The 12663-nt window shown below is 41.3% G+C and overlaps 2 protein-coding genes and 1 long non-coding RNA gene across 4 annotated transcripts; all 3 read right to left on the reverse strand.

Moving 5' to 3' along the window:
* Positions 1-1403: 1403 nt before the first annotated feature.
* Positions 1404-4178, reverse strand: LOC123082616 (zinc finger MYM-type protein 1). Its single transcript, XM_044504916.1, has 2 exons — positions 3971-4178; positions 1404-3819 (listed from the first exon to the last, which is right to left on the reverse strand). Exon 2 carries the CDS (start codon positions 3807-3809, stop codon positions 1875-1877), a length of 1935 nt encoding a protein of 644 aa, XP_044360851.1. The 5' UTR covers positions 3810-3819; positions 3971-4178; the 3' UTR covers positions 1404-1874.
* Positions 4179-4620: 442 nt separating this feature from the next.
* Positions 4621-5111, reverse strand: LOC123082617 (uncharacterized). Its single transcript, XR_006439076.1, has 3 exons — positions 4972-5111; positions 4800-4867; positions 4621-4708 (listed from the first exon to the last, which is right to left on the reverse strand). It is a non-coding gene; the product is annotated as an uncharacterized lncRNA (long non-coding RNA).
* Positions 5112-8024: 2913 nt separating this feature from the next.
* LOC123087591 (phenylacetaldehyde reductase) lies at positions 8025-12193 on the reverse strand. 2 transcript variants are annotated; one of them, XR_006441443.1, is made up of 6 exons: positions 11948-12193; positions 11268-11437; positions 10899-11087; positions 9828-9990; positions 8723-8991; positions 8025-8629 (listed from the first exon to the last, which is right to left on the reverse strand). XR_006441443.1 is itself a non-coding variant. In XM_044509634.1 (6 exons), exons 1-6 carry the CDS (start codon positions 12066-12068, stop codon positions 8470-8472), a joined length of 993 nt encoding a protein of 330 aa, XP_044365569.1. In that variant the 5' UTR covers positions 12069-12193; the 3' UTR covers positions 8025-8469. The 2 variants fall into 2 exon arrangements, 1 of the variants encoding a protein (XP_044365569.1); XM_044509634.1 differs by having other exon boundaries at positions 8802-8991.
* Between the last annotated feature and the right edge of the window lie 470 nt (positions 12194-12663).

Genomic DNA, 12663 nt, shown 5'->3' on the forward strand with positions numbered 1-12663 from the left:
GCTTCTGTTGTTGCTGATGTCCCGTACGTGTTCTTGCTCTTTCTGTTAGAAGTCTCGCCACAGTTCTTTGCCCTAGTGTCGGCCCTACATAAGTTAGGTTCTACTACATATATGCAACTTGATCTAGTGTCTGTTCTAGATGTGTTCAGTTCAAGTTCATATATGAAGATGCTATTTACCTTCTCTCTGTCAGATTGCATGACTTACTTTATCTCTGCTATATTAGTCATGCTTTATCTAATATTTCTGTTAGTAAAGTTATTTGGTAAATTGCTCATATTTCCAACAGGTCTAACTTATAGTCCGGTTTTGTGTTACAAACCGGGACTAAAGGGGCTCATGGGGCTCCGGCCTGCCACCACCCCTTTAGTCCTGGTTTGTGACACAAACGGGACTATAGGTCACAAATGAACTGGGACTAACGTGTAGCCTTGAACTGGGAATAATGGTATCATTAATTTGGTCCATAATTGAGCCGGGACTAATGAGGTGAACATTAGGTCGTTTTTCTACTAGTGATTGTTCATCGTTCATGGCCAAAATAAATCTTATTAATGCACATTCCTGGTTGAGTATGTTGAAGAACCAGTTGCCACACCAGGTAATTAAGAATGTACTACTGATGTATAGCTACACTATGGTCCTTCGTGTATTGAGGCACTTTTACCACTAGACTCTAATCTTGTCATTAGGCTGGCCATAGTGGGGGTAACATAGGTAGTACTCCCTCCGGTCCTTTTTACTCTACATATTAGGTTTGTCTGAAGTCAATCTCATCCAACTTTGACCAAGTTCATATAAAAAATTATAGACATTCACATAACAACACCAATATCATTAGATTCATCTTGGAACATATTTTCATATTATATTTATTAGATATTATAGATGCTAATAATTTCTAATATAAATTTGGTTAAAGTTAGCAAAGTTTGACTTTTGGCAAATTCAATGTGCAGAATAAAAAGTACCGGAGGGACTATCATGTATTTGGGACTCGCAAACATACTTATGTAACAGACAATTAAAGAAGAGAGATGGTTATAGTAACATAGGTAGATACCGTAATATAATAAATATGTGTTGACAATAAATACAGGAAAGATGTGGCCGGACATGATCCAGATGACGTCCCCTGGCACGACGCACCCTTGTCCTGCACCGACCACGCGCCGTCCCTCAGCAGCCAGCAGTCCCGCCCGGAGGGCGCAAGGCGGGCGGCGAGTGCGGCCGCGGTGGGTTTGCCAGCGCTGCTCCTCTCAGCGAGGCCGGCGACGAGGCCGGCGACGAGGGCGGCGCTGAAGGCCCCGTTCCCGCCTCCCGTGGCGAGTCCAACCACCATGGCGACCATCGCGGCAGCCTCCACCGCCAGCGGCAGGAGCTTCAAGAACATGCTTTGTTTCTTGGGCTCCAGCTCGTTGGCTCCCCAGACACGGAGGCGGACGGCGGGGTCAGGCCCCACGGCCAGGTCGCGAGCGTGACGAACAACTCCCCCATCGGGAGCTTCAGCCCCTTCAGGTCGAAGGCGTGGTCCTCGTCGTCGTCTTCACCTGCTCCTCGCCCTTGCGAGGCCACACCGGGGCCGGGATGGCTCGGCGTCGCCGTCGTGCAGGCAGGGGCGGGCCCAGGAATTCAAGACTGTGTATTCAAATTTTGTATTTTTTTGAAAGTCTATGGCCTTCCTTTCAGGCGTATAATCAATTACAGAAGCATATTGTACTAGTTCTAAACTATATAAAAGATACCACATAATATATTATATTCACAAAAATTGATCATAACTTGGTATTGTTCACCATATGGAAGTAAAAAACATTGTTCAACATATCATCGCAAAATCTAATATATATATAGGATCGATAAAAACTTACAAATCACAGGATAACTTTGCGATCCTTGATGCTTTGAAAATGTGTGATAATGTCCTCATCCTTAACTTGCAAGAAGAAATCCCTTTCAATGAATGTGACCAAGCAACCACTCAAGTATTTTTGCCCCATCTTGCTTCTTAGCTTGTTTTTTATATAGTTCATTGATGAAAAGACCCTCTCAACACCGGCTGTTGCAACAGGAAGGACTAGCACCAATTTGAGAAGTTTGTAAACAATATCATACCGAAGAGCCCTCCCTGTTTTAACAAGTATCATAGACAACTCTGCTAGACTTCTCAAGTTTGTGAAGTTTTCATCATTCCTCACATCAGTAATATAGAGATTCAATTGAAAAGGAAGTTGGTGCATTTCTTCAAAGTCAAAATCATGAGGATAGAACCCAGCAAGCTTAACCAAGTCATCAATATTAAAATAAGAAAATGACTTGGCTGGACTGAATGATGCCATGCATCTAAGTAGCTCCGTGTTTACCTCATCAAACCTGTTATTAAGCTCTTGAAGTTGCCTATCAATGACACCCAACAACATATCAGCATGGAACCGGTGGTAATTCATGGCATTTTTATAGAACGCTCTTGCTCTTTGTATAGGCTTGTACTTCCCATCCATGTCAACACATATGACATTGTGCTTCACATAAAAAGAAGTGACATTCTCAAGGAAGTCTTTCCATCCATCATCTTCTCTTAGAACTTGCAGTTGTACCTTTGTGAACTCGAGAAGATCAACTGCATTCACAATATCTTGATCCCTCTTTTGCAAAGCGTTACTTAAGTCACTTGTGTACCCAAATATTTCATTCATCAAGTGCAACATGAAAACAAACTCAAATGATTTAAATACTTCCAACATAGTTTGAGCTCCTAAAGCCTCTGCTGAATTACTTTCTTTCCCAAGCCTAAAGAGAACTTTCCTGATTGAAGGATACAAAGACATAACATGCATTACCGTTTTGTAGTGAGATCCCCCGGGCCTTGCTAGGCCCATCTCTTGACTCAAACCTTGGCTAGCTTCAATTTCACCTAGTTTCAATGCTTCAATCATATACTCAGCTTGAGCTACGCGAAGCATGCGGATCTTTTTACATGACATCCCAAGAACATTCAACAAATATGCAAGGTGCCCAAAGAACCATTTGCAATCAATATTCTCCTTAGCAACAGCTACAAGGGTTAGTTGAAGCTGATGGGCGAAGCAATGAACATAATAAGCAGAAGGAGAATCTTCCATGATTAGTTTCTTCAAACCATTAACATGACCCTTCATGTTACTCGCACCGTCATACCCTTGCCCACGTACCTTGGATATCGGCAGTTGATACTTCATAAGCAAGGTCTGAATTGCTTCTTTAAGAGTCAATGATGTAGTATCCTCAACTTGAGCAAGACCAAGAAACCTTTCAACCGGCTCCCCTATTTTATTGACAAATCGCAAGCAAAGAGCTAACTGTTCTTGTTGGTATGCATCACTAGATTCATCAGCAAGAATTGCGAAACACTCATCACCAAGTTCCTCTATGACAAATTTTGTTGTTTCATGAGCACAAGAACTAATAAGCTGTTTTTGAATCTTGTGATCTATCATCTGACAATTCTGTGGAGCATTTCCTAAAACAACCTTATTAACTTCTTCAAAGTTGCCTGCCAGCCATTGCAAAAGTTCTCGGAAATTTCCTTTATTTTTAGAATCCTTTCCCTCATCATGACCACTAAAAGCCAACCCCTGATGCAAAATAAATTTTATGCACTCAAGTGACCATTTTAATCGAGCTAGATACTCAGCCTTGTACTGTGTGGTCTGTGAGGAAATGGCCTCACGGATTGATGCTTTAGGTTTGATGAACAAATTATATTTCTCTTCGGCTTCACAATGAGCACTATTCACCTCACCAGCATGCTTACGAAATCTCGCTTTCATATTCCAATTTCTGAACCCTCCATTAACAAAACTATCTCCATCAGCAAATTTAGTACTATCTTTGAACAAATAGCAAAAAAAGCAATATGCAGCATCTTTATCCACACTATACTCAAGCCACTTATACTCATCAAACCAAGCCGGTTGGAAGTGACGCTTACCTCCGCAGTCATGTTACGGAAAATCTTTCTTCCGCACCTTTGGTTTACATCGTCCCAATGCAATGTAGGCCCTTCTAACTGAATCTCGTTCATTAACATCATAGCTTGAGATAGGAGTCCTCAACCCAGGATCAGGCTCGATGTTATAAATGTCATCATCACTATCCTCATCACTAGAATCAGATTCATCTAGGGCCATAGATTCATCATCATCTTCTGCTATTGGGGCCTCTGTGTGAGGAGCTCTCTCAGGTTCAGGTGGTATTGTGTGTGTCTCACTACCACTTTGCCCTTCAAAAATTACCAATTGCATCTGACTTTCATTGGAAGATGGGGTAGCACTCGTTGGTTCAGGTTGTTTTCTTTTTGCAGCAACTCTTTTCATGAAAGCTCTCAAATCAGTAGTGCCAGTATTCTTACTCTTCATGTTTTACACCTGAAAAGTAAAGTTGCTCAAGTTTTAGAGTACTAATCATTATCCATAACGCTCACTGGAACAAATTCAGAATTTATAAACGTTCTCTCATTACAAACTCGAATGGAAAATTGTAAATTCTCATGTCTAAACAATTCTTAATTGACTGCAAACTAGTCTCTAATTTCACTATATTAAAACAAGAAAGACAAGTGATCAGTGGTCAAACTAACTTACTTAGTCTTGCACTTCTGTACTGCAGCCTACTGCCTGGACAATATGAGAGCAAAAGCGCTGCCTAGCTGCCTGAATTCAGTTCGACACTGATAAATAAATTCAGTTAGAACACGCGCATGAGAGGAGAGAGCCCAATTTCTGGGTCAAATGATTAGTACATCTAATTAGTGATTATACCTTCGATAGTTGAATTCGAGTTGTGGCTTTGAAATTAGATTGATTCCTGCAATCCTGCTACCCGCCACCTACAACAGAGATTAGAAAGTTCAGAACCAAAAGGGGCAAGGGATTAGGGATTCAGGGATGTATTCGTCGGGCGTGTCCACGCTGCAGCCGCTGCCGCGCGTACCTGCAACCGATCGCCGATCAAGCGACGGCAGCTCTGGACCCTAGCCGCCGTGCGGTGCCGATCAGGAGGCGGTTCGTTGCTTGGCCGCTTGGGTCGCGTGCGGCGAGTGGAGAACTCGAGAACAGGGGCGGCGCTGCCGGTTCGTGTGCCTGGCTCTGATCGATGGAATTTTTTCTGTGCGATGATGGATGTGTGCGAGTGACTTGGGCCAATGGGCCATGCCTGGTCGTGGTGATGAGGAGAAATAGACAATGGGCTGCCTCACTTTTTGGGCTGAAAAGCTTAACTCGACGCTCTGGATGTGTCGGTATCGTTTTTCCTTATACAACATAGTATATAGACTATATAATACCTAGTTTTTTCACAAAAATAATGGGTATTCAACTGAATACCCTTGAATTGAGGTGGGCCCGCCCCTGGTTCCTGTGGTTGGCGGCCATGGCGACGACGGAGGGGGGCGATCGAGCGCGAGTTGGCGGTGGGTTGCTTCTGGTGGATCTGATACATGTACACAAGAAGATGGCAAGAAACAAAGACGCGGACCTATTCCACGACCATTCTTTTTTACTTACACACAAGGAAAGTTTTTTATTTCCATGTGTGATTGTTGGGAGCACCTATGGCTCAGGTGCTTGAAAATTTTATTCGTTTCAATCACTTTTCATCTGGACCGTTGATTTACATCCAACGAACAGCACAAAAGCTATTTGTCATGTCTTGAGTTTATTGAAAACGCGGGACGACTATATCTCGCATTAAGCGAGACAGTAGGATGTTTCGCTGAAGTGTGTATAGTAATCAGGCTGAGCTATTCCTTTTTTTTTTGCGGGTGTATCGGGCTGAGCTATTCGCGCACAGTTAACTTGGAAGATGGCTAGAGCTACTAGCGACTGCGCCCGAGTGTTGTACTCCTTCCATTCCTAAATATAAGTCTTTGTAGAGATCTCATTAGGTGGACTACATACGGAGCAAAATGAATGAATCTATACTTAAAATGCATCTATATACATTCGTATGTGGTTCATAGCGGAATCTCTATAAAGACTTATATTTAGGAACGGAGGGAGTACGTGATAAGTACTAGGCGCAACTTACCTGAGGACAATCGAGCTGGTTTTTCTGTTGGTTTGCTGGGGCTTTTTTTGTTTTTTGTTTTTTCTTTTTCACGGGTTTTCTTCCTTTTTTCTGTTTTACTGGGTTTTTTTATTTTTCTTTGGTTTTCATTATTTCTATTCATGGTTCTCATTGTTTTCTTTATTTCTTTTTTCTTCATTTTTACTTCGGTTTTGTTTGCCTTTTTCTTGTTTTTCATTGGTTTTTCTTGTTTTCTCTCGGGTTTCACTGGTTTTCTTTACACATGATTGGTATATATCTAATACAAATTTTTAGTATACGTTTAAAATTTTCAAATTCTTGATTAATATTTTCAAATACCAAATTAAAATTTTTAAATACATGGTAGAATTTTTTTTATATACACATTTAACATTTTCTAAATTCTTTATTTTTCAAATACAAGTTTAACATTTTTTTAATACATGGTTAATATTTTTTCTATACCCATTTAACAAATCATGACAAAAACTTGTACACAATTTGCATAGAAACGGCACTGTTTTTATAATATGCAGAGAAATAAGCATCTAATAGGGCAATTTTTGCATTCTAGTAAAATTACATGCACAATATATACTAGTTGCGTGTATAAAATACAAAAAATAAAAGAAATAAAATTTTATATCAAAAATAAATTAGTGACATTGGTATTGCCTTCACAGAAGAAGAAAAATAAAAGAGATCCTAAAACATTTATGAAAAAAATCTGCAGACAATTTGCACAAAAAATACACTTTTCATAATATACAAGAATAAACATATGATAGTGAAAATTCTGCCTTTTAGTATAATTTAGACACATATTTACTCGCAATTCCAGGAGTGTGGACACATATGCTACCATGCTTCCTTGAGATAGGGAGAGGATGACTAATCTGAACTACACATACAAGTGTAACGATGTAGAGTCTGTGAACATGCTTCGAATGAGAAGTACCCCTTTTCCAAGCTTGTGAAGACATTTAGAGAGAGGCAGTTGATAAAAGATAGCATCCCCACCTCTTTCAAAGAGCAAGTGACAATGTTTCTTAATGTTGTAAGTCATAATCAGAGATTTAGAGTGATTCACAACATATCTAGAAGATCCAATGAGACAATATCCTTGTATTTCAAGCAAGTCATGTATGTGAATGGAGAGTTGAGAGGAGAGATAATGAAGCAATTTACTGGTCAAACTCCTCCGAAGGTATGAACGAGCTATAGATGGTATCCATATTTCAAGATGAGCAGTACTAACTACTCCCTCCGGTTCTTTTTAGTTCGCATATAAGGTTTGACTGAAGTCAAGCTTCATAAAGTTTGACCAACTTTGTAGAAAAAAGTGCCAACATTCACAATCTAAAATCAATACTACTAGATGTGTCATGACTTAAAGTTTTATATTATATAACTTTAGCATGGCAGATGTTGATATTTTTTCATATAAATATGGTCAAACTTTGTGAAGTTTGACTTCAGAGAATTTCAGAGTAAAAAGGACCGGAGGGAGTATTAGTTTATGCCATGACATGAATTTATTGTTGTGAACAATAACAGTTCAGTTTGTTCATGCCTTCACATGATTGTATTGATGCAATTGATGGTACTCATATGCAAACCTGCCAAACGGGCCGAATTTCGTTGGTCGGCAGTGGAACCATCAATAATGTTCTCATCATCCCAACATTACGATGGCCTAGGTGACCATGCCGTATCTTGACTTACCAAGAATCTAGAAAATTAATTTGTATGCCAAACATGTACCTAGTTTAACGCATGTATAGTACAATACACAATATAGAGAAGCATTTACTCTAAATTTCCTTGAAAAACTCTTTTGCGGAGTTACGAGTAGGTTTTCAACCTCACTCAGTTTATGAGTTTCAACATGAAAACCATTATAAATATTCTTAAAATTCAGTGAAGTATGGGTAGAATATAGATACATCCAGCAAAGATTACCACATAGTACCCATAGGGAGTGCAATTGTTGCTTGACTAGAACCAACAATTACTGCATCATGACCAATAATTGTCATGACACTTACACTACTCAATAGTCTGGAAATACTGAATCCCCCTTAGACCCAGTTTCCACTTAAGACATTTCCTTCTCAGTTGGATTATTTTCAGAAATTATCTATAGAGTATAGTATACATATAAACTCATGTAGAAATACACACTATATGTCACTAGAGAGTGAAGTCCACCAACATGTCATCGACACTAAGTAGTGGGTCTTTCTATTTGCTAAGCGTGCTCCTGGCTGCCCACATTCTGAGGAACGTCTTGAACCTCGAATCCATGAGAACACAACGGATCCATAGAGCACAATATGCCTCCATTTATTTCAGGTGTACATAAACATGTATGCATCCAGTGACGCCAAAGGAAAGAAGGTTTCATAGATGGCTTGACTCAGAAGTAACAAATCCTTTCTCTCTCAAGCTCTCGATAGTCTCCTTGAGGCTCGTCTCCAGGGGAATCAGCTCCATACCCAAACTTCTTATCTTGTCCTTCGATACCTGGTAGATAGGGACAAATGGTGCGTCATCTGCACACCTGCACAAAAAAGGAAAATAATGAGTCCTGTCACTACAGTGTCCACAAAGCCTCAACAAGAAATGGTGCAAATGAACAGCTTAAGCGCTCTACAGTGTCCGTGAAGCCTCAACGAGAAACGAGTAACTAATATCCAACACTGCTGTTCTCGAATTGATTTCAAGGGATTTACTTGTCTGGCACTGGAAAATTGGGGTACATTTCGTGTATGATCTTGACAATCTCCGAGTGGTGAGCAACTCTTTCAACCATACAGTATCTTCCGTTTGCCGAAGGAACTTCATATGCAAGGATATGTGACAGGGCAACATCTTTAACATTTACCCAGCCAAAGCTGAAATTGGGGTATGTAGAAGATGATCCTGCATGAAAATACCAAGGATTTCTTGTCAAGAGTTCAAATATGTCCCGTTAGAGTAGACTTCTTCTGGCACAAGAACTGTAGTTTTAAATATTTTTGAGACATAAGCATCTATTTCATGCATGTTTCCCATCGGTCAACAAATATCCTCTCAGTTAGATGAAAATACATTCATGGCACTGAAGGTACCATAGGCCAGACCCCCATAGTGAACAATCAAACTTCCAACTAAACAACCATCGTATTGATATTTCTTATAAGATTATAAAAAGCAGAGTTGGTGATGATGGTGTGCCTGTCATCCTGCAATATAGGTCGCCCGATCTATATCTAACGGGTAGGAAGGAAACTATGACAATTTACCCGCACTCCTCTCCACATTTGTAGATACGGCTTTTCCTTGTTCATCTTTTTCTCTCATAAGATAAACTACTCATACAAATGCATCTTCATGTTTCGTGCAACACACGGGCATCTTGCTAGTTTCTTATAAGATTCAGAACATTCACCGTACATGTAACGTGCAGGTTTAGGATGCACAAACAATTAGCTAGATAAACAATGAAGAGTAGAATCATTCCATATGGCACCAACAGTGCTTATGCCAGTGCCCAAAACACATGTACACACATAAAAAGAAATGAAAGAAACATTAATTCAACATCACTTGGAATATCTTGAGCTTGTTTGCAGAAATTGTGCTAATGGCTTAACAGGGGTATTCTCTCAAACAAACGACAAATGCAAAATGTGTGTAGGGCGTAACAGAGCTCTACCTTACATACTTGCTAGAGCTAACCTATAAAAAATTAATTATGAAGCCACATACAGACATACCATTTATAAACTTCAATATTGCTTCTGCGCTAGTATTCAGTGTAGGCTGCAACAGGGGACCGATGACCATTGCTGGGTTTATTGTAACTATTTCAAATCCATTATCATTTGCGAACTTCCATGCAGCTTCCTCAGCAAGGGTCTTGGATAGCACATACCATTGCTGAAGCAGATGAACATTCAGGAGAACAGATGAGAATGCAAATGATGTACAGTCAAGTATGCACATTCAGGAGAACAAAAGGATGTGAAGGTAAAGTTTTGAAAGATTTGCATACAAAGTTATATAAGGCAATCTAATTTCAAGTTAGGTAAAAAATATCGAAAGAACTCTATTAACGCAGAAATTATGTCTAAGCTTATAGTCGATATGAGGAATGAAATGCATATCCCCACTGAAGAACGATGTGCTTATAATGATAAATGCAGGTGTCAGTCATATAGTAATAGTAGCGATCTACTTATGATGACAAGTACAGATGTCAGTTGAATGTTAATAGTAGTGAAGTGATTATATATGTATATGCCGGTTCAACATAGGCAAGTACTATGTTTATATGCAGCAGAATCTTAACTGGACAATGTGTAGATGCAGAGTTGTTCTGCAATTGTTTTGTAGCAGCAGACAGAGACTGACTATATAGCATACTGGCATTAGTGATGACTTAACCAGGTATAATATTTTCTCCCTGTAAACCAACCAAGTATAGTATGACACAAATAAAGATGGAACAAGATCAATTGACAGTTACTTTCATATTCTTACACTTGTTATGGATAATGTATCATTTGGGCACAACTTACATCCTTGTGTAAAAACACAAAACCAAGATCTTCAACAACAATGGTATCACCCTGTCATCCTAAGAAACTGTATTTCAGTAGAGGTGTATGTAAATCATCTAGTACACAAATGAAGGGCATTTGAGTGCAGGCAGAGTGGTAGACATATAGAGCTGGATGTATTTATTAACGTGACTTGCCACACCATATATGCAAATCAACCCAGAATTTTACCACTCCATATGTGAAAAACAAGCAGAGCTCTACCAGCACAGAAAGACATATTACCTCATTCTTTTCACAGACCTCTGCACTTGAAAACCATGTCTCATCAACCACTACATCAGGAGTTCTTGGCTTCCCATTGTAGGCAACAGCAGCCATGGACGACGTTATGATCACTCTCTTGATAGAGGCTTTCTTGCAGGAACGGAGAACATTGAGTGTTCCATTGACAGCTGGGTCAAGTAACTCAGCCTGCAAGACAGTAAAGACACACATAAGCATACAGAACGAACGCCCGGTGAAGCTGTTGTATTTACTATCTAAACATCATCAACAGATTTAGCTGTTGAAAACATAAGCCCGCACACATGCATATAAGGAACAAACACATGTTGTATCTAATTGTGCACAGTGACCATGATGTGTGCTAACCTTGGGATCCTTGACATTGTGATAAAAGGGAGAGGCCGTGTGGAAGACACAATCGCAGCCGGCAACGGCAGCATCGAAAGAGCCTTCTTCCAACAAGCTTGCTTTGAACAAGTGGAGCCTGTCCTTGGCTCCATCCAGGGCCTGCAGGTGCAATGTTTTCTTGGGGTCGGCTGCAAGTAGGAACCGGCAGTTCAGTTAGCGCCACACATGCATGTTTTTATTAAAAAGAAAACATTCCAACGACCAATCTATGTTGATTCTGAACTCCAACAATCTAAAGGATTTATTATAATGAAAGAAAAATGACTGTCGCAGCAACACACTAGCAACAGTATTATGGGAAATCAGTTGTGTAGTTTTTAATTCACAGGTCAGAATGGCTGCCCCTTGACTCTTAGAGAATCTAGATTCAGATTTATACAGATAATACTAGTTGCAGTGGAGAGATGGCGTTGACTCCCCAGCACTCACTCACAGCATGATAACAGCTTCTTCTTCCTTGTACAATTAATTCCAATTTGACAAGCTGAACAAAACCTAGTTCCCCACCCACCCAGTGAATGACTGAATCGATGAATCCCTGGCGGCCGCGGGGACCAAGAACAAACTAGACCTATAACCAAGCGAAAGTCATGGAGCAGGCGGGGAGAGCGAAGGAGGGGAGGGGGTCCTGACCGTACCGGTGTCCCTGACGGTGGCGCGGACGGTGTAGCCGCGGTGAAGGAGGAGCTTGACGAGCCAGGAGGCGATGTAGCCCGAGGCGCCGGTGACGCACACCACCTTCCCCATCCCGGAGCTCATCTCGCCCTGCTCTTCCGGCGGCTGGAGACTCGGACGGGGAGGATGGGTGGGTAGGTAGGAGTAGGACTGTGGAGTGGAGATCGGAAAGGGGGCCTACAAGTAAGTAAGTAGTGTCAGCCCCGTGCCGTGAGTGAGGCGTCAGCGCTTGCGCTTCCGTCTCGGCCCAGCGTCACCGCACACGCACCTCTACTCCGTGCTTTCCCTTTGCTCCGTGTCCCACCCACTCTGTTTTTTTTTTCGACAACACCTCCAAAGCATTTCATTAAGAGAAGAGAGTTGGTCCAGTTTATAAGAAAAACCGGACCCGAAAATCTAACATTCTTGATTAATCAGGGATAACAAAAAAAAAACACCGACCCAGGGCCACGCTCCAGCCGAGCCGCCGACTACGTCATCCAAGCAACCCGTAGCCGACACCCTACACCCAAGACCAAAGCCGCCGCTCTGGCATCCACGCCGCGCACCAGTCGAGCCGCATGCTCTGTTGCCCGAGCAACCGGAGCCGACACCCTACAACCATCTCCAGAGCCGCCGCTCCGACGTACGGACAGAAACCACACACGCCGACCCCGAGGCCGCGCACCATGCGAGCCGC

Source organism: Triticum aestivum, chromosome 4A, assembly GCF_018294505.1.
Source record: "Triticum aestivum cultivar Chinese Spring chromosome 4A, IWGSC CS RefSeq v2.1, whole genome shotgun sequence".
Lineage (NCBI taxonomy): Eukaryota > Viridiplantae > Streptophyta > Magnoliopsida > Poales > Poaceae > Triticum > Triticum aestivum.

Excerpts from the sequence above, each read along its gene's own strand:
- LOC123082616 (XM_044504916.1), bottom strand. The coding sequence starts at position 3,809 with ATGAAAGCGAGATTTCGTAAGCATGCTGGTGAGGTGAATAGTGCTCAT.
- LOC123087591 (XM_044509634.1), bottom strand. The coding sequence starts at position 12,068 with ATGAGCTCCGGGATGGGGAAGGTGGTGTGCGTCACCGGCGCCTCGGGC. Across the intron at positions 11,088-11,267 it reads ACAATGTCAAGGATCCCAAG|GCTGAGTTACTTGACCCAGC; the intron begins GTTAGCACACAT and ends ACTGTCTTGCAG. Across the intron at positions 9,991-10,898 it reads AGGTCTGTGAAAAGAATGAG|CAATGGTATGTGCTATCCAA; the intron begins GTAATATGTCTT and ends CATCTGCTTCAG.